Source organism: Stylophora pistillata, chromosome 5 (assembly GCF_964205215.1).
Source record: "Stylophora pistillata chromosome 5, jaStyPist1.2, whole genome shotgun sequence".
NCBI lineage: Eukaryota > Metazoa > Cnidaria > Anthozoa > Scleractinia > Pocilloporidae > Stylophora > Stylophora pistillata.
In genome coordinates this window covers 1,428,540-1,453,264 of record NC_142523.1, presented here as the reverse complement: position 1 = coordinate 1,453,264, position 24,725 = coordinate 1,428,540, and the positions used below count along the sequence as shown (strand labels likewise).

General features: G+C 37.6%; 1 protein-coding gene across 6 annotated transcripts; it reads left to right on the top strand.

The window, feature by feature from the left end:
* The first annotated feature begins 351 nt into the window (after positions 1-351).
* LOC111330773 (uncharacterized) lies at positions 352-24,653 on the top strand. 6 transcript variants are annotated; one of them, XR_016002103.1, is made up of 34 exons: positions 376-601; positions 3,885-4,032; positions 4,323-4,386; positions 5,254-5,284; positions 6,381-6,434; positions 6,589-6,684; positions 6,783-6,854; positions 6,973-7,050; positions 7,455-7,517; positions 7,638-7,736; positions 7,909-7,983; positions 8,786-8,860; positions 9,363-9,420; positions 10,118-10,192; positions 11,686-11,760; positions 14,104-14,175; positions 14,867-14,929; positions 15,322-15,384; positions 16,338-16,442; positions 16,626-16,703; positions 17,016-17,078; positions 17,603-17,686; positions 18,002-18,067; positions 19,010-19,072; positions 19,651-19,713; positions 20,366-20,428; positions 20,843-20,905; positions 21,055-21,201; positions 21,410-21,485; positions 21,721-21,832; positions 21,955-22,014; positions 22,344-22,451; positions 23,272-23,932; positions 24,129-24,653. XR_016002103.1 is itself a non-coding variant. In XM_022935713.2 (33 exons), exons 1-33 carry the CDS (start codon positions 416-418, stop codon positions 23,380-23,382), a joined length of 2,706 nt encoding a protein of 901 aa, XP_022791448.2. In that variant the 5' UTR covers positions 352-415; the 3' UTR covers positions 23,383-24,653. The 6 variants fall into 6 exon arrangements, 4 of the variants coding, with proteins under 4 accessions (XP_022791448.2, XP_022791447.2, XP_088618310.1 ...); XR_016002104.1 differs by having other exon boundaries at positions 23,272-24,062; XM_022935713.2 differs by having other exon boundaries at positions 352-601; positions 18,005-18,067; positions 23,272-24,653.
* Positions 24,654-24,725: the final 72 nt, after the last annotated feature.

The following is a 24,725-nucleotide window of genomic DNA, read 5'->3' as shown; positions in this document are numbered from 1 at the left end:
CGTGATACTGCTACGAAAATTGGCGGGGGGGCCTTTCCTTTAACCTAGCTCCGTGCTCTGGCAAACTGGCATGTACTGCCGTGCTCAGCTGTTAGGATCAGGTGATGACTTTTATTAACACCACAGTTTCTTATCTTGGCTTTGCTACTATAATCAAGTCATAGGCTTTTCTTTTTTTAATCGATTCTCCTTTAATTCCTTTCTCTTCTTATTTCTTTGCTACTATTCGCTCGTTTATCTTTAGAAGCATTACTCAATTTTGCTTTGTTGTTGTTATTTTGTCGTGGGAGGGTTAGAGGGTAGAGTTTTAGAATCACATGACAGTAGAGCCGACCGTTTGAACTGCTCATGCGCTCTAGTTGTCAATTTCTCACGTACACTTTAGTCGGCGTATGAACAACATGAAATCAGGAAAATGGCGATGGCAGTATTCACCTCGCGGCCTAATTCCCATCCTTTTGAGGAAAGGAGGGTTCCTTTAGTGGAGCCGGTAAAAATAGGACGTTCAGTAGCGAAGAGTAGACCGGCCACAAACAATTGTATCTTCGACTGCAAGGTCTTGTCGAGGAACCATGCTATCTTGTGGTATGAAGACGGGAAGGTCAGTGAAATAAATGGATTATCATAGCTATGATGTTTACATCGAGAAATTATAACTATTATCATCGTAGCTCGTGCAGTTAACCAGAAAGTAATGAAAATCTTTTAAATTGTACGACGCGATGTAATCTTGAAATCCTGAGTAGTGATGTAAGTGGTCGTTCAACTGAGAAAGTAACATTTTCAACTTCATTGACATTGGTGTTTCGCCGCTGAGAGATGATACAAAAAACTTCTGTGTCGAGAAAAAGAGTATTCCGTTAAAATTCATATTGAAAATTTTATCTCAAGGGTCCTTGTTGCATTTATTATTGCGTGAATTTTTCCGGAAACGCAACTTGTGATTATTTTCGACTTGTCACATGCTACTTATACTTTAGCTGTATTGATCTTTGATCGAGCACTTTTCTGTGTGGTTTTATTCTTTTTTTTTTTGCGCAAACCACCTTCGATTTAGGAGCACAAGTGAAGATAATCGTCTGAACGTTTCGTCAGATAAACTATCCCTTCCAAAGGATTATGTGTTTTGGAATTTAATTAAGGTTATATGATAACAATTTTTTCTTTTGTAATGCAGTCTGATTTGAAATTCAAAAATTTATTTGATGGTAGTATCTTCTGTTGCATGCTTTTATCGTGTGATTTCAGTTTCATTGCCAAACTGCAAACGAAATTGTTACTCTCTGCAAATAAGTTTACCTTATTTGGTTCATACCCTCCTACTCTTTCCTGTTTAAGTAGAAGGTGTCAACAAACTTGTCTGAACCGCAGCGGAAATGCTTTCATTCAATCTGAGTAAATACCATTTTGTTTGTTCAAAAATGTTTTAATTTTCAAATGTATGTGCAGGCTGAGACATGAATTTGTGGGATATATTTTGAATTCAAAGCTACCCAAGATATATTCTTGCAAAGCAACAAAAACTTTCAAATGAGAAAAGTTATTCTGATCTAAGTATTTCATTGTTTACACTTCTTTTCAGTTTTAACCAGTTGGAGGTACACTCCACATGTAAATTTAAGCAACTGCTCATCAGATAAACTGCGGAGTAGAGGAAAAGTCTTCTCAGATAATTGCATTTCCTGTTTCTTTTGATTTATTGCACATTAATAGTGTGGTCTTGACCTACAATGAAATGTAGCAATACAGAAGTGCTGTGGCTCATTTACAGCTGATCAGGCATATCATGATATCAATCCAAATTATCAAAATATTTGTTTTAAAGGTATGAAGTGGCCATTGATATGTGGTTGTCACAAACAGGTTATCTTTGTATTTGAATCAGTATTCATTAAATTAATTGATTTTCCTAAACCACAAAGAATGTAGTATTGACTTAATAAAGTCAATAAATATGATAAGAAGATGTTGTTTTGTGGTCAAGATATGATAACAGTAAGGTGCAGTGGTACAGCAAGTGGTAAGTATTCAAGGAAAAATTGTCGAATGTTAGTGACTTAAGTCAGGAACAATTATTAGGGCAGATTTCCCTCAGAGTTATGTGTAACAGAAAAAATTTCCTTTGTAAGTTTCCTGGTGCAGTCATCTATACTGGCCAATTATTCTCAGCAAGTTGTATGTGGTCAAGTCTCCATGACCAAAATCTGACGTGTGATTTTAGACAAGAAGACTTTGGAAGGAAAAAATCTTAGGTGGTGAATATATTTTTCTATAAGAACTGCTAAGGAATATATGACAATAGGAAAGCATATGGGAAGTAACTTGGTAGTGTAAATGATGCTTTTATCCAGCATATTCATATAATGTCACATGTTGTTGCCTGTAGATACAAGTTTAACATGACTCTTTACGTTTTCATTTTAATTCTGTGTCCTTTGCAGAGCTTGTGTGTAAGTGGCTTTTTTTACAGAAGCATCAACACAACCAGACAAAAAGATTTGAATCTCCAAGCAACTCTGTACAGCTAGATTATTTTGTAGATACATGGTTCTGTAAAAATACAATTTATATTGAAGTAAGAGAAAGTCACCCAATGCAATGATTGCCCATTCTGGGTCAGAAACTTAATCCTCTAGACCTTAACCCATTAACTCCCATGAGGGACCAAGACAGAATTTCTCCTTACAATATCAATACAAAATCAAGTAAAGGAGTAATGGGAATAAAGAAAAATATCAATTAGGGGATGTTAGGTTGATCCAATACCAAATTCTCCAAACTTACATGATAAGAATTGTATCGCAGACAGTAAGGAGAATTCCTAAGAAGATCTTGGGAGTTACCAGTACATGTATATAATTTATCTTTACATTGATACTGCTGAATCATTCATCAAGATCATGATAATTAAGGAAATGACTGCTAACCTCAGAAGCTTTAATTGCTAAACAAATTCTTCTTGTTAGTACCAAAGGAAATGTTTAGAGAAGAGTATCCATACATGTAGAGGATGTGGATTTTGATGTGAGGGTGTATAGGGTTAAACTATGCTGTGAGCTTGTTATAACTATATAATTATAATAATATTAATGATAATGATAATAATATTTGTTGAGAACGACTCAATAAATCCACGGTTAAACTCAACGTTTTACTTTATTTTGACTAAGAAAAAACCTCCATGGCGAATACTTGATCTGACAAAAAAGCAAAAACTCCTGGAACTAAGTAAACGTACTTCACATTGGATCACTGTCACTCATTTCTAAATTCGGTACATGTAACACAATGTCACGTTCTCCTGATCAATATTTAATATTTATATAGCACAAATTACCAAAAAAATTATTGGAAGATATGATCAAATGTGCTTTACATGATAAAATTGAATACAAAATTACTGTTAACTATTTTACAATTTTGAATTTACAGTAAAATGTGAAGATGTATACCATATGAAACACTGAAAAGAAATTATAAATTAAATGCTTCCTTAAATAGTGGCTTAATTAATGATTGTGGGAGACTGTTCCAAATCTTGGCAGATGCGTTGGAAAAGGCTCAATTACCAAGCATTTTTTTTTTCAATCATCGTGAATGGTCTTCCAAGTGGATACTGGATCTTGAGCAAAGGTTGTATATCGAAGTCCTCAAGATGGTTACCTTGCTTTTTAAATAATTGGGGGCATGTCCATGAAAGCACTTGAAACAGAGCATAGCAATTTTGAAATTGCTACACTCTGTATAACTAAATGTCTACTAATTGCAAATTGTTGTATTATTTACAGTTGTAGTGAATGTTGTGATATCTCAAAACATGCAGTTAATTGATACCAGCTGATATCTAAAATGCACTCTGTAATCTGGATGATTTGTTGTTTCAGTTCTTCTTGCAAGACACCAAAAGTAGCAATGGAACTTTTGTAAATAATGTGCGTCTTAGCAAAGGCTCAGAGGAGAGTGAGCCAAAAGAGATCAAGTCTGGGGATATTGTTCAGTTTGGAGTGGATGTAGTGGAAAACTCTAAAAAATGTGAGGGATTTAACTGGACTTTTTACAATTCCACTTTTTGTTTTTAAGACTGACAGTGCTGTGTAGATGTAGACTTTGTTTTCCAATGGTTATTTCATGTACACTGAAGTAAAGTATGACTGGTTGGAGTTTTGGGCAGAGGTCTGTTCAGGGTCACAGTGTTGTATTTTTAGGTGAGATACCTGACTCTTACTGTGCTTCTCTCCACCCAGGACTTTAACAAGGTAATAAAACTGATCAAATGCTCATGTACTGACTTCCTATTTTTTTTTTTATTTATTGGCTCACAGTAACCCATGGCTGCATTGTGGCCACTGTGACTCTGTTTCTACCTGATGGAAAAGAAGCAACCAAGTAAGTTGTGGTTGTCAGGCAGTGGTTATTATAAGCATTATTGTAAGGGCCAGGCATCGATCAAAGCTTTGACATCTATTACTCCATGCCCCCCCCCCGGTAAAGCCAGGTGTTTGGAGTTTTTTAACTAAAAATGTATCAAATGCTGCTATAGTCATTGGCATTTTTTTGTCATTATAGTGTTAATGGTTGCTTAAAACACCAAAAAAATGTTTAAAGTATTTCACATTTAATAATATACATGAAAACATTTCTCAGTTCTGATTGGTTAAGATGAATGAAGTTTTCAGTTAATTCAGTGCAGAAGAGAGTTAATTCAGAGCAGAGGAGGGTTAATTCAGTGCAAAGAAAGAAACAAACCAGACATTCTGATTGGTCAGAATGATTGATCAATGTCAAGGCCAATGTGAAGGTCAATGTCAGTTGCAGGGTTTGAATAAATTATTTTTGCACGTGATGCACGCGCTTTTCTTCTGCGTAGTTATGAGAAGCTACCTCGTATTTTTTCATGTATATTATTGAGAGATAGTCACATGATTTTCTTGTGTAATTTGGAATAAATAAGCACTTGTAAATTTTTTCAGACCACAAATTGCACTCGCCCTATGGGCTCATGCAATTTTGTTAGTCTTTGAAAAAATTTACTCGTGCTTATTTTATTCCAAATTGCAGTTGAAATCATGTGATTACCTATACAAACATACCCGCAGACAGTTAACAGCAAAACAGAAGTGCTAGTGAGGGTGATAACATTTTGCTTCTGATCAGTCTCTTTGCAATGAAAGTAGACACACATTAGAATGGTTGGGGCATGGGAAACAATATTGCACATGTACAATAGCTTGATTATGATTTTATTTGTTGCAGGAGTGGTGTTCCTAGAAGCTTGTTTGCATTGGTATGTTGGTAAAAGGCATTTTTCCTTTGATCCTTCACTCTTGAGAGAGAGTGACGAGTAGTTATTGGGCCTGTTTGTTCAACAAAGGATGGATAACACTATCCAACCATTTAGTGTTGAGAAATGTGCTGCATTATTCCACAGATAAAGATTTATCTAGTGGATAGTATTCTCACCCTTTAAACAACCAGGGGCCAGTAGTTCAAAGAAGGTGGCTTGTGCTATCCACTGGATAGAGATTTGAGTACGGTAATGAACACTACTTAAGCGGCAGTGCAAAATAAGGCTTGGAAAAAGTTCAGGCCTGTATGGGATTCAAATGCATGACCTGTATGATTTTCTTATATTCACAAAAGTTGGAAAGAGATGTATTCAGTGGATAGCATTATTCACCCTTTGAACAACTGGGGCTAGGACTGATGATTTGCTGTGAATAAAAGTTTCTTTCGTATGATGCACGATCCTTCGTAGTAGATAGCGCTATTTATGCAATAGCAAAAATCAGACCTGAAAAAAATCAGGCCTGTACGGGATTCAAACCACTGACCTCTGCGATACTAGTGCAGTATCGCAGACTTGTCAGTGGTTTGAATCCTGTACAGGCCTGATTTTTTTCAGGTCTGATTTTTGCTCTTGCATAAATAGCGCTATCTACTGCGAAGGATCGTGCATCATACGTATTTAATACCGCAGTTCAAAATATATGAACGTCATATAGCCATTGTATCCAAAAGTTTCTTTGCGACCATAAAAATATTGACGGTCTACAGTTAGTTTATATATATTTTTTTCATATGCTGTGATTATCATCAGTGTCTGTTCCAGTGCTATTTTCATGAAGCTTAAGGCTTACAAAAATCTATTAATATAATTTTTTACTAAAACTGAATGGTTTTCTGGAACTACATGTACAAGGTAGAGCTATCTTTTACTGGTAAAGCTTTTTTTTTTTTTGGTTTTGATTTTGCTGGCTGGGGTTTCTTTGATTTTCTTTCATATTGTCTATAAATATGTGTATTTTTTGTTGTATTAATAAAAATGAGACTTTTAATTTTGAATTGATGAAATGGGTAAAATGTTGTTTCTCTTACAACAGAATGAAAATGGCATCCAAGCTCAAGAAATGTGGCAGTTATCCCAATATTTACACGTAAGTGTAAAGCAGAGTGTGGTATTTGATCAGTGTGTCCTTATCATTTGCCATTCTTGGATTGATGAATGATACTTTTGCGCAAAAAGTCATCTAATTTTGATGAAGTTCAATTTTTCATCACCTAGTCATAATCTCTTCTATTGTGTTATAGGATGCGCTCTACAGAGAACAAATGCTGGAAACCAAACTGGCAAATCTTCAGAGACTTTTATCCGACTCGAAAGGAGCAGTTGAAGATAACACCCAGGTAGTTGCCGTGGGCGTCTATGTGTATTGCTGTATGATGTCATGATGATTGTCTCAAAAGTTGCACGGACATGTATCTTTCAATTTTTTTGTTTTTAGTCATTTGCTCAAGAGGACAAATTGCTGTCAAGATTAGAGATTTTGGAAAACCAGCTGGAAACTTTGACAAAGGTACTGTGTGAACCATTGTGATTTAGTATGAACAACAATGGCCAAAGAGAGGACTTTTCTAGTATGCTTGTTGAGTGTGTGGACACAAAAAAATTATGATGGGATTTATTTTTTCCAGAATTTAAATGAAGATGACATAAAAAAAGAATTGCTTGTTCTCCAGGAGGAAAGACACAATTATGAAATGAGAGCAAAGGTAGACCTGTGGGTTTTTTTCTTTTTTTTTTCAGATTCTGTTTTTTTTTATTTTGTAATGTTTAGTGCACTGGACTCCAAGTAGACAGGTTTGGGTCCAAGACTTGGCCAGGACATCCCTTCCAGGGGAAGAAATACTGTAATACTTCCAATGACTTCATGCCATGCAAATTGGGATGGGCTGGATGGGCAAGTGGACATGGGGGCAGACTTAACCTCTTTCTTTGGCCCATATGATTTTAGTATACATGTACACTTTATTGTAAACAAGTATACATCTACACTGCATTGTAGACACGATACCTACATAAATATTGAAATTAAAGTGATTCTCTTTGTGGGTTTTCTTTGCTTGTGGATATGGTGCTTCTGAAAACCTTAGATATTGTACTTTATCTTTCATAGGAGTCACTCAAAAAAGTGCTTCAGGAAAAATTAGAAGCTATTCAAAAATTAACTGAAATAGAGGTAATTGATGGTTTAAATGCATTTTATTGTTTAGAGCTAATGAAAGAAGTGTTGTGAGTTAAGGTGTGAAAAGTTTTTGATGGGCAATGTAAGTTATGCTCTTTTTCCCATTATTTCTAGAAATCATGTAACAATGCTGAGGATGAATGTCTTCATTTCAAGTCCTTATATGAAAGATCGCAACAGGAACTTAAAGATTTGGCTGATAAACACAAGCAGGTAAGGAAATGGTGTCAACCTTGTTATGCATTTCATTAGCATCAGTCCAACTTTAGATATCCTACAAAAATATTATCCTTACTCTAGTGGTGAACCTCACTGATGTCATTGTTACCCTTAGGTAAAATGTTGGTATGACTTACATGTAATATCTTTGTTATTAACTTGACAGAGATTACAAGAAATGCAGAGTCTTCAAGATCAAGTTGAAGAAGCTGAAAAGAGACACTCTGCAGTTGAAGAGCAGGTTAGTGAATTTTGAAAATGTTATGTTGCTTTGAATGCAGTTAAATCATGCATTATGCTCAAATCCAAACAACACACACTGTAATCAGGGTATCCAAAAATCATCAGTATGGAAGTTCTCCATACTATTCTCTTTACATAGTTACATTTCTCTTTACATACATACATACATTTTATTGAACACATCCCCATCTGGGGTTTTTCAGTGAACAAATTGGATCACAAAATGAAAATACAGTCATACAATACAATACAATACAAATTATGTATCTTTAAAATAAAATATAGTCAGTTTAAAAATTTGTTCAGAAGGTGATTTTTTAGAGCTCTTTTAAAGGAAGCGGGACTCTTCCGTAATATTTAAGGCTTGGATCTAGCTTTTTCCAGACAGCTACACTTTTATAATGAAATGTTTTTTGTCCTGTTGCAGTTTTAAAAAGAGGAATGTTCAGTCGTTGAAAGTTTCTGGTTATATGTCCAGATACAGACTGCCACTTGTTATATAGTTACACAGATTTTCAGTATTCTGGTGCTTGACCTGTCATACATTTTAAAGTAGCATCTTGGCAATACAGTTGTGTTTTTACTATTCATACTATACATTTTACTATACATTTTCTGTAATTGTACTTACAGTGAGTATTTGTCTAACAACTATGAACTTCCTGAGTTTGCTATCATGTCCTCTTTTTTCAGGACCTTGATATTTGATTTAGGGATAGTGCTGCTGGGCGAAATTATGATTATGCTCAATCACTCTCATTTTAGTTTGAAACTTTGAATTATGTTTTTTTTATTTGTAGGCTTTTCAAGATAAAACTGAATTTGAATTAAGACTGAAGGAAGCAGAGCTCCGTGAAGCTTCATTATCTGCACAGGTTTGTTGATATGAAGAAAAGCAGACAGGCTTTGGAAATGTTAAGCATGACATCTACATACATGTGCAACAAACAGGAAACAAAGGTCCAGTCTCTGGCCATTAATTTTGCTCTAAGATACATGTATCTGGGTTAACTGTCAACAAGACACTTTGCCATTTTTATTCAGGGTTGATGATGGACAGTGGGAATGTTCAGTCAAGTCAGAGTTCTTTCCTGTCACTTATATGTATCATTGGCATAAACATTATGTTTAATCTCACAATTATGATTTTATCATGTTGGTCTGTTGCTTTTTTATGTAACAGATAATTGGCAAATCTTCAGACATCGTTGATAGATAGAGAGCTAATTAAAAGGGGCAGACTATATGTTTGTCAGACTTCTATGAAATAGCAAACTTGATCCCAAATGCTATTTCAGTGAGGTGGCGACTCCATTAGTGTGAAAATTTTGTGCTTTTGTATTAAAATCAATTTTATTCTCTATTTTGCTTCTACAGAAAGAATCTTTGCAAGCTGAATGTGATTTTAAGAAAGAACAGGTTGAGGCAATGAAAGGTAAAACACTTCATGATCTCAGTTTAGCATAAGATCTATAATTTCTCCATTGTGCTCCGCTGCATACTCTGTATGACAAAACATGTTAAACTGGTTGACTAATCAATGACATCAATGTACTTGTAGTCTCTATGATGAATGGCTTCAATAAAGTTGGGATGAGTGACAAACTGAGGGGGAGGGGGAAAGGTAAGAAAAATCAGGTTTTTCTGATTTTCTGCCATTCACCTCCTCCTCTTGCTTAATTTTTGTCACTCATCCCAAATCTTCCAGCCATCCAGAAGAGTGGCCCAATATTCACTGCTCTGAATTTTGCACTTGAAAATACAAACTACAGCCTGCATGCAGGCTAAGACAGTCTTGACTATGCACAATGACATGTCTTACAAGATAGTGGTTCTAAGTGGAATCTAAGTACAATTTCTTCACCAGTGGACAGATGTTTGAACAGAGTTTGTTCAAGCTTAGCGAGTTGAGTCTCCGTAGCCATGCAAACGTTCTTCAGCCTAACCATCAGATGTGCTTGCCTATTAATTTTATTGTTTGCACACACTTGCACTCTGACTCTGAAAATAAGAGAGCAAAATAATTATGATAAGAGCCTTCATTAGATGTGTTAACTCTGCTCTACATGTAGCTTTGTTTGTTTGTTTTTTCATTTTCATCCTAAGCATGTTTTTGTCTTAATGATTTTTAGTTCACATAGATAAAACTAAAGATGAACATCGCCAGCCAAGTACTGAATACAAATCACCAGTGATCCAGTTACAAGGTATGATTACATTTCGTAAATTGCATGACAGTGTGACAACAGAATTATTCTACAGGTGCTGGCAAACTGGAGACAGTGATTAGCATTTTGGTGAACTCCTGTGCAGTAACATTGATCTCACTTGGTACAAAATTAATCACATGTAGATTGTGGTGTAATTTCCATATCTGTTCCCCTCACTCTGAACACAACTTTAGACAGACGTCAGTCTGTGGTTGGTGAACAGTTGGCATAGTGCCACTTTATTAACATTTAGTATTAATATTTGAGAGAACTGAGAGAACCTCAACTTTCCTCGATGGGTTTTAAGTTAAGTTATCACCAAGAAACCTCTTGCTCTCAACAAGAGCATGAAAGGGAAAATATGCATTTTTTCTGGTTTGTTTATTTTGAAGGTAGGTTGAATATATTTTAGCTCCCTTATATATTTGCTTTTCTTGTGAATTGGTTTTATTGATGTCAAATTGTTATTGATATTGTTTTTTCTTTTTGGAACTTTATTTTTCTTGCTTTCAGTTGCTTATAATCTATAAATTTGAGTCAGAGATGGTTAAAAAGCTCTCTTGTTAACCTATTCCAGTTTTTTTTTATTTATTTATTTTTTTTTTTTTGAGGAAGGTCATTGTTAAGGTTTTCCATTTATTCTGTTTCTGTCTTCTTCATCATGTGCTATGACTGAATAACTAGTTCAGAAGCAAATGAATATCTTTGCATTTCTCAACTGAAAAATCAATAACTTACTGCAAATATTACTTTAAATTGATCCACAAATCTTAATTCATTTCTTTACCAGGATGCTGAAGTGTAATTGATTTAAACGTATTTTCCAATAAACTAAAACTCGCTAAGAAAAATTTGCTTTTAATTGTGAAGAATTCTAGATGTATATTTTTGTGAAACTGCAGCCAAAATAATTATTTACTGGTATCTCAGTATTCCAATGCACAGATTTTAATATGTGTAAACAAAACAGGTACCAGCAGGTACTTATTAGATGTCATTTTGAGACTGTCAAGTTGTTTTTTCAAATGAGCCCTTTGAAATTAGTTGATAACTAATCCCTTTATCACCTGGGAAATAGTGCAATAATATTTTAATTTGATTCAAAACTTATCTTTAGATAATCTACATTTTGTCTGCTGTAGAGCAGTGTTGATTCAGAAATAATGAGGACTTATGCAAGGAAACTGTGGATTTTTTTTATATTACTGACAGAAATAATACACTTTATCTTATTTCCTTAAAAACCTAAGTTAACTGTGCTGGTAAAACCACAGAAAGATGTCCAAAATGTTTTAAAAGTAATAGACTTCACTTTTTGTTGGAGTAGACATAACAAGTCATTTTGGGATGGAAGGTTGAAACAACAAGAATCTTGTATATGCATATTCCTCTTGACTCTTTTATGACTTAAATGTTTGTAAGCTGGTTTATTGGGTTGGTATGAAGTTAAAAAAAAATGTTAAGTCTAGATGTGTATTGGATATTTACAGATGAAGCTGTCATTGAGGCAGTTGATGTAAATGGCACAAGAGAACTGGAATCATTGCCAGAAAGTTTGGATCATGGTGAGTGGTACAGATCTTATGTGTGTTCGCATTTGTAGCAGGTGCAGGCTCAACAACTTGATCTCTGTTTCCCGAGGGAGGGTTTGGAAAAGTCAACTTAAGAACTGTACGGCAGATAGTAAGGAGAAATAATAATAAGATCTTGGGAGTGGCAGCAAACCATACTCTCTCCATGGTAACCGGTTCGGTCGCTACCAAGTACTTTCGCCACCAGTCCGATCACTACCAATCACAGTCTATCGCTACCATGACGAAGTCTGATCGCTACAACTGGAAATTATCAACAGAAAATATCAATGAAACTTCGTAAAAAGCCACAAATATTTAGAAAGTTAATTTTTGTAGCATTTTAGAGTATATCTTGAGCCATTATTTCACGATACGATCGATCAAGACGAAGATCCATTCGGAACCAAACAACGTGCACACTATCATCAGACCCTGTGACAATTTTTGCTCAAAGATGGTGAATCATTTTTGTTAATAAACAGATTGAAGTTTGTACAGCCTTAGCTATGACCATGCCCCTATCTCTCCCCTCCCAAAGATTGAAGTTTGTACAGCCTTAGCTATGACCATGCCCCTATCTCTCCCCTCCCAAAGATTGAAGTTTGTACAGCCTTAGCTATGACCATGCCCCTATCTCTCCCCTCCCAAAGATTGAAGTTTGTACAGCCTTAGCTATGACCATGCCCCTATCTCTCCCCTCCCAAAGATTGAAGTTTGTACAGCCTTAGCTATGACCATGCCCCTATCTCTCCCCTCCCAAAGATTGAAGTTTGTACAGCCTTAGCTATGACCATGCCCCTATCTCTCCCCTCCCAAAGATTGAAGTTTGTACAGCCTTAGCTATGACCATGCCCCTATCTCTCCCCTCCCAAAGATTGAAGTTTATACAGCCTTAGCTATGACTATGCCCCTATCTCTCCCCTCCCAAAGATTGAAGTTTGTACAGCCTTAGCTATGACCATGCCCCTATCTCTCCCCTCCCAAAGATTGAAGTTTGTACAGCCTTAGCTATGACCATGCCCCTATCTCTCCCCTCCCAAAGATTGAAGTTTATACAGCCTTAGCTATGACTATACCCCTATCTCTCCCCTCCCAACGATTGAAGTTTGTACAGCCTTAGCTATGACCATGCCCCTATCTCTCCCCTCCCAAAGATTGAAGTTTGTACAGCCTTAGCTATGACCATGCCCCTATCTCTCCCCTCCCAAAGATTGAAGTTTATACAGCCTTAGCTATGACCATGCCCCTATCTCTCCCCTCCCAAAGATTGAAGTTTGTACAGCCTTAGCTATGACCATGCCCTTATCTCTTCCTTCCCAAAGATTGAAGTTTGTACAGCCTTAGCTATGACCATGCCCCTATCTCTCCCCTCCCAAAGATTGAAGTTTATACAGCCTTAGCTATGACCATGCCCCTATCTCTCCCCTCCCAAAGATTGAAGTTTGTACAGCCTTAGCTATGACCATGCCCCTATCTCTCCCCTCCCAAAGATTGAAGTTTGTACAGCCTTAGCTATGACCATGCCCCTATCTCTCCCCTCCCAAAGATTGAAGTTTGTACAGCCTTAGCTATGACCATGCCCCTATCTCTCCCCTCCCAAAGATTGAAGTTTGTACAGCCTTAGCTATGACCATGCCCCTATCTCTCCCCTCCCAAAGATTGAAGTTTGTACAGCCTTAGCTATGACCATGCCCCTATCTCCCCCCTCCCAAAGATTGAAGTTTGTACAGCCTTAGCTATGACCATGCCCTTATCTCTTCCTTCCCAAAGATTGAAGTTTGTACAGCCTTAGCTATGACCATGCCCCTATCTCTCCCCTCCCAAAGTGTCGACTTATCATTCTTAGGGGGCAAGGGGAGGGGGAGATTTCCCCTTTTGTCCATTTAACCATTAATATAGAGAAGGAAAAAACAATATGGAGAGGGTCAATTTTTTTCAGAACCTCTTCTTTCCCAGGTTATTACGTCACCTTTTGAAAAACATACCTTTCTGAATTACTGTACAGAATTAGACCAAATCTTTTGCCCTTTGTTTCATATTTGACCCAACATGATATAATTTGGATTTATCAACAAAGTTGAAATGGTAAATTGGCCACCGTAACGATTACAAAAGCTTTTGTAATCGTTACGGTGGCCAATTAGCTTTTGTAATCGTTACGGTGGCCAATTTACCATTTCAACTTTGTTGATATATCCAGATTATTTCGTTACTCCCACCGACGCAGCCCCAAACAGTTTCTTTCGAAACTATCAGCCTTCCAACATGATATAGTTTACAACTGTGGAGATGGTTTTTATAATTATTATTTTTTTCTGTTCTTTTTCTACTAAGAAAATGCATTAGAAATGGAAAACATGGAGGACAGTGATTATTCAAACACGGACGATGTGAAAATCCTTCAAGGTTAGTTATGGTTAAGAGTACTCGAGATACTAAATAAAGTTATAGTTTCAGTATTCTTTGTCTGTGAAACCTTAAAACATTTATATTTATCGGTCCTTTCCCCTCGCAGTTCAAGTTGAAAAACTCCAAAGGGAAGTAAATGAGAAAGAAGGGGTTCTGAATTCTCTTCTAGGTAATTTTGAATTAGCATTGTAATTCAGAGAAAGAACCAGCTATCGGTTTTAGTTGTAAATATGAGAGACATACGAACGAGAGTAGTGTGGGGTTTTTTGTCTCTCTTTACCCAGGCCCAGGTTGTTTGAAGTTTGGATAACGCTATGCACTGGATAAATCCCTATCCGCTGGATAGCGCAGTACGTCTTGGTAGTACTTAGCCGCTGGATGGCGACTTATCCGTTGGATAGCGTAATTGGCTCTTTAAGCGACCGGGCCCAAGAGTATAAGTCGGCACAAGCGAATTTCAGAGAAGCGTAATGAAATGCTGGGGAAGGGGAGGGCGGGTAACCTTGCGGTGAAATGGTATTCCATTCAGAAGGGAGTGGTAACACTCTTCCTCTCTTCATGCCATGGAAACTCGGGATAATCTCCAGCTAAATGGGTCACTTGGCTGGAGTATAGACCTTTTTTACAGTGCTAGGTCTGAATTTCTTTTTGCGAAACAAGTGTAAATGTTCTCGTTTCTTGTTAACAGAGCAAATAGAAGAAACAAAGTCGTTGCACAGAGAAAGTCAAAGTGAGGTGGCATTCTTGAAGGGTATGCAGTAAAAGTAAAACAATTTTTTTTGTTTTAAAAATAAAGCAGATTGTTCAGTTTAATGGAAAAAAAAACAAGTTACTGGTGCTATCGTAGGCTGGTTGTGTCAATACAATATACTGTTTGGCGTAGATCTTGAATGGCTTGCCATGGCTTAGTCTGAAGCTCTCCCTAACCCTACACATTTCTTTCTACAATATGTTAGTGAGAAAATTTGAAGTTGTAACACTCAAGGAAAAATCATGAGCCGTCCTCTAGCGAATTTAGGAAGTCATAGGAAGAAATTTAAAGAAGAAAGTTAAATTACTCTGGGCTAGTTTCTGGTAAATGATTCATGTGTTGCCTTGTCGTTATTTTTTATTGATTTTTTGTTTTTTTTCATCTTTTCGCAGGCGAGTTAGAGAAGTCACAACTAAACGCAAAGGAAGACAACGAAAAGATTCGCTCACTCGAAGGTACAATGTAGCTAAGATCGTTTTTACCGTCTTTGAATTCTACTTGTACAGTTATTGGCCTCTTATCTGATTGAAGGACACGTATCCCTCCAGTCGCCGGTATATCACTTGTGTAAACCATCTGGAAACAACAACTTCTAACATCTCTAAATCTAGATCTCTTTCACCAGGGACATGCTATGTGCACCTTTCAACAATAACAACTTACTGTGGAACAAACTTGTGTGACAATGTAAACTTTTGTGTTTGCCTGACGTTTATCCACCCGCGGGAAGACTCGCGAGGAGTCAGGAAGAGGGTTTCTGGGGTCAGGCACCAATAATGAGCTGAAACCCTAGCAGACCTGTCGCGGGCCAGACCATTACTCATGGTCTTAAAATAACTGATGAGAATTTGGTACCTTTCTATAATATCAAGAAATGGATAGAAATTCTAGTCTTCTAGGATAAGGACGAATAAACCGTATGCCCCGTCTCCTCAGGGTTATGGGTAGGAGACGTTAATTTCCCACGGACGAGATTACTTTGTGGTGGATGTCCTCCCCTGGAGTGGGATGGGTGGGGAAGATAGCAGGTCCACATCAGCAAAATTGCTGCCATAAACTCAACCTGCTCAAACAAATAAAAGATGGTGATGATGGGCTCACGTTGCTCGAGGCCTCTTATTTTCACGCAGGCAAAGAAACACTCGTGCCGAAACGCTCCCTGGGTAATTTCTTTTCTGGACGTCGTAGTCAGTCGTTTTAAGTGATCGTGACGATCACCAAAGATCCGTTTGGGAGAAATTGTGGGATAAATTCAGAAAAGATCTGATTTTGACCAAAAACCCAAAAAAGAAGTCTGTGGAACCTCATTCCCCACTTTTCAATGTTAGATACGGATTACAGTCGACGCTCCAGCGCTCAGTGACCCAAAAGACGATTCAAAATATCGTGTTACTTTCTTCTATTACAGAACAAGTGATGGAGCACTATCTTCAAGACATTGATAATCTGTCCATTCCAAATGATACTGGTGATGATGAAGGAGACCATATTGATGCCATTCAGCCTGTCGCTAGTAAGTGGCATTTAGTTTTCCATTCCACTGTCCCTTAGTACTGTGTTACTTCAGAAGATCTCAAAACATATGTCTAAACGGAAAATTCAGTCATTTCGAAGCGCCACATATTTTACCAGCTAAACAGCACTCCCTCGAAATTTTCGGTATTGGCGGTAATTCGATTCTGTTTTCTGTCAACAGATCATGATGATCACGAAATAGATAAGATAGACAACAGAAACTTGTCTGATGAGATGGATCTTGTCAAAAGACTTTATGGTAAGAAAAGTAGCGTGCATTATTCTCTGCAGTGGTTTCGAACATCCTCATCTTGATACATCTTGAGGCACTTTGTCCACGAGCCCCTACAAAGTCTCGTATCAGATTAAAGCTTAATGTTACAAGTGTAAACAATGAATCAAATCAAGCACACACACATCCTGCATCACCAGCTCACAGCTCTGAGAAACAAGGCGTGATTCGTAGGTTTATCAGGGATCTGAGACCCCTCGCTCTAGCAGGCTGCACTCATTATTTCAGCTGCCTGCATTATTATTCGCTAATTGGTAACTAGTTACATTATTTTGTCAGATCGCATCTGTGAAGTGAAAACCATGGCGGAGGAAAGGCACTTGATGATGATTAGGTGGTCCGGTGAGTAGTGGTCATTCACTGAAATGGTGGGAAAAAATGTTCTTAAACTCACGCTGCCTGTTCGTCCAAGAATCGGTTGCAACTTCTACCGTGAATGCTGAGGGAAATGGGACAAAGCACGTACAAACCTTACATAAGAGCAGTTTCAAAGTAATCTGGGATTCTATTGGTTCTGCTCTACTTCGCTCTGTGATTGGTCCAAAAAATTTGCGCCACCCACTCTCGACCAATCAGAAGCAAAACTAACACCAATTACGGCTTGGATGCCCGCGTTTTCCCGCGCTCTTGGCCGTTTGGTTGTTTTGACTTTGAATTCTGATTGGCTCTTAAAGGTATTTTCCTTTCTTCTGATTGGCTTTTGTGATTATATTGATTTTGGTTTTTACGACACTCAATCGAGGAAAGCGCTCTGATGTACACAAAACTGCGATAACGTTAGTGTTGTTGCATGTGGCTCCTTTTTCCCATTTAATGCGCTTTTAAAACTCCAGAATCTGAATTTCTTGTTTTTAATTGTTTCTCAGCTGACAATGATGACGATGACGAAGATGAAATAGTTGCTAATGATGTCACTACTGAAAAGTCACATCGAGAAGAAAGCCCCAGTCGTAAGTGATGGATTTATTGTTATCGACCGTAAAAACGATTCAGAGGGCATTATTTATGTCCCAGTGCGAGATGTTTGACAATTCAAATGCGATTTGTTACGTGACGTACATTACGCGTGAAACATCTTGTGTGACTCAGCTTTTTTTTTGAAGTGTCAATTTTTGATAGGAATTTGTTGTTTCGAGATGCTGATGGTCTAACTTCCCCAGTTATAACAGTTCTTTTTAACACCTAATGTGACAGGTTGTAAACTCGACTCTGGAATCCACCTACAAAACTTTGAGTTCCTTTAAGCATTAACCTTATTCTTTCAGCAGATCGACCACGGAATGCAAGGCAATTACTGCAAGACAGTTTACACAACGTACAAGACATAAAAGGTAAGAAATAAAATATTGCATCGTTAGCATGTTTCTTTACAGATATTACGTATCTGTTATTATTAAAAACTGGATCATTGGATAATGCAATTCAAGACTTTTTATTGGCTTAGCTATTATGGTATATGAGCCAATATACGATAATCTACAAATATGGTATGCGTACACGTCAGCTTAAAATTAAAAGGGAGCTAAAAAAATTTAGTAAAATTTAATGATTTAATTTAACGTTTTTAATAAAACAATTATTCCACTTGCGCTTGTTGGATATGAGATGATTATAGCCAGCTCGGCGCTACGCGCCTCTTTGGCTATCTATCATCTCATATCCAACGCGCGCTCGTGGAATAATTGTTAAATATATAGTTCTTCGCTCCGACGAAGGGCTAACGCTCGAAACGTCAGCTTTTATAATCGCAACGGTGGCCAATTTACCATTTCAACTTTGTTGATATATTCATATTATTTCGTTACCCCCACCGACGCAGCCCCAAACAGTTTCTTTAGAAACTATCAGCCTTTGTTAATATATAGATTCGTACACTCTTATTGGTCTGGCATTTATCGTTACAACATATGTCGCTATTAATATTAATGCGTTATCTTGTAATTATATTTATATCACAAAGTTTTTACCATTTCCTGACATGCTTTGATAAGCGTTAGTGTGAGCAACACTGTTTTGTCAAAAAAATCGTTGTATTTTTGTCATTTTTTTTTTTTTGTGAGAAGTAGTACATTTCGGCTTCATGTTGTTTTAAATGGTTAAATAAATAAGGTAGGTTAAGAGGAATCATAATTGGGCAAATTGGCTTTTAGATTTTAGGCATCAAAGGGTGAAAGCCACAACGAAGGTTGACTAATAGTCGCGTGTCCAATAGTAAATCTTAAAATTTCTCGAACTTGTAATTTTATTGACTTGAAGCTTGTTGTAATCTTCAGGGGAATTCATTGAAATTGGAAGAATCATCGACAATGAACATGAAGAGTCGCAGCATATGCAAGGTTTGTAAACTCTTGCGGTTTATTACATCAGAAGGAAACATACGTCAACCGTGACAAGCCGGTCCAATATTCCTCGTATCTGTGACGTTTTTAACTCTTTTACTTTCATGTGTAGCTTTTTAAAGCGGCAATTCCTTTTCGGATTTGCTGTTGTAAACATGTTGACAGGATTGTTACTGAGTAAGAGATGCAAAATTCAACTATATATTTTATGTGAAGAGTTTTTTTTTTTTGTTTTTGTTTTCGAGAAATGGCATACCACTTCTCGAGGAATATTTTTTAGCTGTATTCAGCGGCGGTAAATAAAGTATGCCTATCGCCATCGGCAGCAGAAGAGATCACTTGCTAATCGAGAATCGCTTAAGTTAGGAGTTTTTAATTTCGCTGTTGAAAGAGCGTCAATGTAGTGACACGAGCTGCCTCTTCAATTCGGTAATTTCCCTCCCGAAGTGTGAAAAAGGCATCTAACAATTTTTCTCCTGCACAGGAGCCAATTTTTAATGGTTACCAGAAAACTCATGAAGGAGAAGTCGTTCTTGAGACAATCGCTCAGATTTATTTATTTATTTTGTTTGTAGGGCAATTGAATGATACTCAACAAGAACTGAAGGAAAACAACGAACTTGTTGTCGAGTTGCAAGGTAATTTTCAGTTTATACCAGACTACTTATTATTGTTAGTGTGTTGCTAAAAGTTCCTCGGCGGAGATGTTGTTAAAAGGAGGTATGGGTGGTCGCCATTTGTTGTGAATTTGTAAAAGTTGCTTTCTATTTCAATAGAGATGAATAATATTTGTGTCACGCTCGGTCATTGACCCAACTTTCGAGGTCTGAGTACCGTGGAGTGAAAACAAATGTTGTCGTCGAGACCAACAGAACTAAGGTAATTATCACAAGGAACAGAGGAGAACTAGTCTCCCCCGCAGCCGAGACTAAAAACGGCTGCGATGGAGACTAGAGGAGAACTTAACTTAGGAACAAGCAAATAAGCGCGGGAAAACGCAGGTGGCCAAGGAGCTGTTGGTTTTAGTCTAACTTGTGATTGGTTGATAAGGTGGTGCGTGTTTTCTCTTGACCAATCACATTGATTTTCCTGATGTAACAAGGTCTTCTCTATCATACCGCTGACAATCATGACAGGAACTAATTCATATTACCACCTCATAATTTCTTTTGCTGAATGTTGTGTTTTTGTTTACTTATTCGATTTTAATTATTTAATTCATTTTTTTAACCTTTTTTTTTAGATTTTATTTTATTTTGTTTTTTATTCGGCGTTTTTATCCTATTTCAGAGGAGCTGAAAAATGCTCAAGCCTATACTAAAGACTTCAAACAGCAAATTTTAGATCTGAGAGGTACTTTGCTATCTCATTTTTATGTTGCTTTGCACTCTTGCACTCGTTGGTATCGCTTTCTTCAGTGCCTTTCAACCGCTAGTATCATCTCATTAAATTTCTCTCATATAATCGTGCTCTGTTGAACTTTCCCCCTTCACTTCGTTTTGTTCAATGTGCGGTTCAGTTCTACATTTATGGTCACGAAGATATTGTTTATTGAAAACAAAGTATATATATTTTTGAGTAGAATATTGCGCCCTTTAAGTGTGGCAGTTTTTTCGGGTGCTCGATCAAAATGAAAACTCCCTTAAACCACATGCAGCTACACAGTGAAAAGTGCCATCCTTGTCTCCAACGAAACAGGGAAAGTACGATCGGCGATGGGTTTTTTCCCCCCTAGAAAATTTAATTTTGCTTGCTTTTACTTTACAGACAAATTACTTGAAGAACAAGAATGCACTCGGAAGAAAGAAGAGTTTGTAGCGCAACTAAAGCGTAAGTTAATTGACTTGTAACTCAGTTCTCCCTTCTTACTGCGTTATGTTCTCTTGTTAATTAGTTATGAGAAGTTATTTGTTAATCAGTACTGAGATTTAATAGAATTCTGTACATTAGTTTTATCCTTTATTGATCTTTGTGTACAGGAGAACTAAATGAATTGGTACGAGAGAAAGATCTCCTTGCGTTAGAGAAGAAATGCGAACATCACGCCACTGAAACCGCCATCAACAATGCACGGGAGATGCAGAAACAGGCAGCTAAGAGTGCGAAGGATGCAAGCAAGAATAAAGGTTTGTAATTTCAATTTAAATCAAGGAAGACTGAAATATTTTGATATAATCTGATTTCAGCGAGGTGTTTATGTATTAAGCTTTCATTTTCTCCACGCAAAGAGTTGTGGTAAGGGACTGAAAGTTTTTATGTTGTTGAAAATGAAATAAAATAAAATATTTTAGTTTGATTTAAATCAGCATTTTGTTGTTGTTGTTGTTTTCACAGTGGAGCTGAGTGCAATCACGGAGGATAATCGCTTCCTGAAACAAAGAATACAGATCTTGGAAAGCGAGCTCAAAAAGTGAGTCGCAAATTGTTGAGTTTCTTCACCAAGATACCCAGACTCAAAGAGAAAGTCTCTCCTTTTTCCTCAATGTACTCTGTTTTTATTCTACATCAGCCCATAGGATCATTACATCTCTTTCTCTGTCGTTTTTTACGATTGCAGAGTACATCCTCCAACATAGCGGATTAATTCTATTGAATAGAAACTATAGCAATTCATTCATCTGGTCTTTTGTTTTTCACTAACTTAGATACCGTCGAGAAAACAACCGGTTGACCTCCGACCAATCTCGTCTCCAAGCAACGTACCGTGAGATCGAAAACCAGAGCAAATTTTTGAGTGAAAAAATTATGCGTCAACAGGTTTGTGAAGCCTTGAAATCTTTCTCAGAGAGGTCCTGTGCTTCTGAACGGTCATTTACTGGTTTTCCAGGTAGCATTCATTTTGGGCAGGGGTGTAAAGAGTGTCTTGTTTGTTGTTACAGACTACGCTACAGGGCAAGATTGAGAGGGAAATGACGGAGAAAAAACTTACCGAAGATCAGGTACTGAAATCTCTCTTATTAACTCAATAGTGCTTTTCAGTCTGGACCTACGCTTTCGATCTCGTTGAATTGACTTCATACCGATCTTGACTTTGCAACAACCTTATCAACCAATCCAATCCAATCCAATCCAATATTTGACATTTTGCGCGAAAAAAGTGACGCACAGTCAGCCAAAATGATCCCATTGCGCATGCCCGAAATTGGACCGCTGTTTTGGAAAACTTCAAAGAGATATACAGTGAAGGAAAGCCTAAACCTGGCGTGTAGCGCGGTAAAAAAATGTCACGGGTGTTAGGTGGTTCTCATGTTCCTCTCATGTGGTTTAGGCAAGTGCCCTCGAGGAGCGACTTTTTCAAACGGAAGCGAAGCTTCAGAAAACGCAAGAGGACGCTCAAAGGAATATCCAAGAATTAAATGACGCTAATATACATCTGGTGAGTTTTTCTCTACTTGTGACTCCTTTGCAAAGGTGCAACTAGTACTATTTTCACTTCCGTTTTACTTCTTGGGAATCTTTCAGTGCGGTGCAACTTTAATTTCAGCTCCTTTGTCAGTACAAGGTCAATGTAAGCCAAATTTCCTCTGACAGGCTGGCTGCCTTTATGACTAAGTTTCCTACTTTTACATGCATACTGGGTATAACGGTTTGAAACTAATAAATTAGGCTGCCGGCCAAATGAGGCGGCTCAATATCGAAAGTTTTAACCGCCTCCCGGTTAGCTAAATGGAGAGAGCGCTGGACTGTTGTGCGGGAGGTCGAGGGTTCGAGCCCCGGCCGGACCAACACTCAAGTTCTTAAAATAATTGAGAAGAATATGCTACCTTTCTATAACATCAAGAAATGGTTAGATACTCTTGTCTTCTCGGATAGGGACGAATAAATGGAGGTCCCGTCTCCCGCAGGGTTAGGGGCAGGAGACGTTAATTTCCTACGCACGAGATTACTGGTGTGATGGATGTCCTCCCCTGGGGTGGGTGTGAGGGCCGCAGGTTAGAAAACTTTATGAGGTTATTGCGCTACCCTCCCCAAATAAAGTTAAGTAAGTAAGTATGCGTTACCTCAGAAGTGTTGTTGTTATGCTTTGCCAAGCAATCGCCGGCCCAAACTCCAGCAAGCGGTCGCCCCTTTATCATCTGGCGCTTAGCGACAACCCTGGGTTGTCGCTAAACACATTGGAGCTACTGAAGGTTTGATTTTTTCTTTTGTTTTTTTCACATTCTCATGAAATGTCTTCTTGATTTGTTTGTTTTCAGTGGACGTACATCAAGGCTGGTTTAGTGGCATTTATCGCGTTCATTGTGGCTTTCTTTCTTGGTCTTGTTGAACTAAACCCAGGTGGAAGAACTCGTTTTCTGTGGAGTTAACGAATGTTTCCTTTAGTTAGCGTTTACCTTGTACTCTTGCAACCAAGATGTTTCATTCTTTTGAAAAAGAAAATTTTGGCGTTCTTTCGGACGTGACCAAGTGCATTACCTTATAGACGAGCTTTGCGTGATAGGGAATTGTGCTGTGGCAATAAAGGGGCGTAGCGTGACGCGCCTGAGTTTGTCAGGGGGTTCGCGGAATGAAGAAAAGTGGGCTATTTGAATTATTTCTTTGAAAAAAAAAAATGCCTCATAACTGACTTATTAGCGTGAAAATTGGGCTAACTGTTCGTGTCCCCATTTTATTTGATGTTCTTGTACGAGTTGAAAACGTTTTATACTGCAGTGCACGAAACAAAGTTTTGTGTTCCCATCAGAGTGTACCACCCTTTCTCTCTCTTCCTCCATCACTGATTACATATTTGTGTTCCAACGGAAATGTTTGCTCTCCGAAAATTGTTTACATCCTTAATCCTTGACACCCTTTTCCCATTTAGTTTATGTGGGTTTGGTTGAGTTTAAATGTGTACGTTTGGGGTAAGGGAGGGGAGTTTTTCTCTCTTTTACTGAACCGCTCTCTTTGCCAAATGTGTACGTTTGGGGGAAGGGAGGGGAGTTTTTTTCTCTTTTACTGAACCGCTCTCTTTGCCAAATGTGTACGTTTGGGGTAAGGGAGGGGAGTTTTTTTCTCTTTTACTGAACCGCTCTCTTTGCCAAATGTGTACGTTTGGGGGAAGGGAGGGGAGTTTTTTTTCTCTTTTACTGAACCGCTCTCTTTGCCAAACTCTCCTTAAAATCGCCCTTTTTGTTAACACCCGTCGAATGGTATTTTGTTTTACTCAGGTAAACTTGTGTTTTAAGGTCAAACAATTTTTTTTATTAATTTGGCTTGACTTGGCAAGTTTTATCAAATTCATTACTTGGCAGAGGGCGAAATAATCAGTATTTCTTTATATCGTTTCCTTACCGACTACGAAGGTTTGAGAGCATACATTTTACACGTTTATAGTTTATTTCATAATTTCTTTTTTTTCCTTTTTTTCTAACTTAAATACCCTCATTTAGTCAATATAGACGGTGGATTTCCTATTTCAAATGTATACTAGGTACATTGTGATATGAGCTCTTACGACATCTGCGTTAGAGTGGCCATTTTGCAGCCAACTTTCTGGCAGGCTCGTTATCCCAAACGTTGTATGTACGGTTATAGATTTCTTCATATTACTAGGATGAGAGATTTCAATTAAAACTGCTGGCTCGGACAAATATTAGCGGGACTTGTTCTTATTTCTTGCTACCTTTGGTGGGTTTCTTTGGGCTTTCTCCTTTTGCTTTGACGCCAA

What these genes read in the sequence shown, in the direction of transcription:
- LOC111330773 (XM_022935712.2), top strand. Translation starts at nt 416, where the DNA reads ATGGCGATGGCAGTATTCACCTCGCGGCCTAATTCCCATCCTTTTGAG. An exon ending in AGTGGAAAACTCTAAAAAAT is followed by an intron (nt 4,033 to 4,322) that starts GTGAGGGATTTA and finishes ATTGGCTCACAG; the next exon opens with TAACCCATGGCTGCATTGTG. An exon ending in AAAGATTCGCTCACTCGAAG is followed by an intron (nt 15,385 to 16,337) that starts GTACAATGTAGC and finishes CTTCTATTACAG; the next exon opens with AACAAGTGATGGAGCACTAT.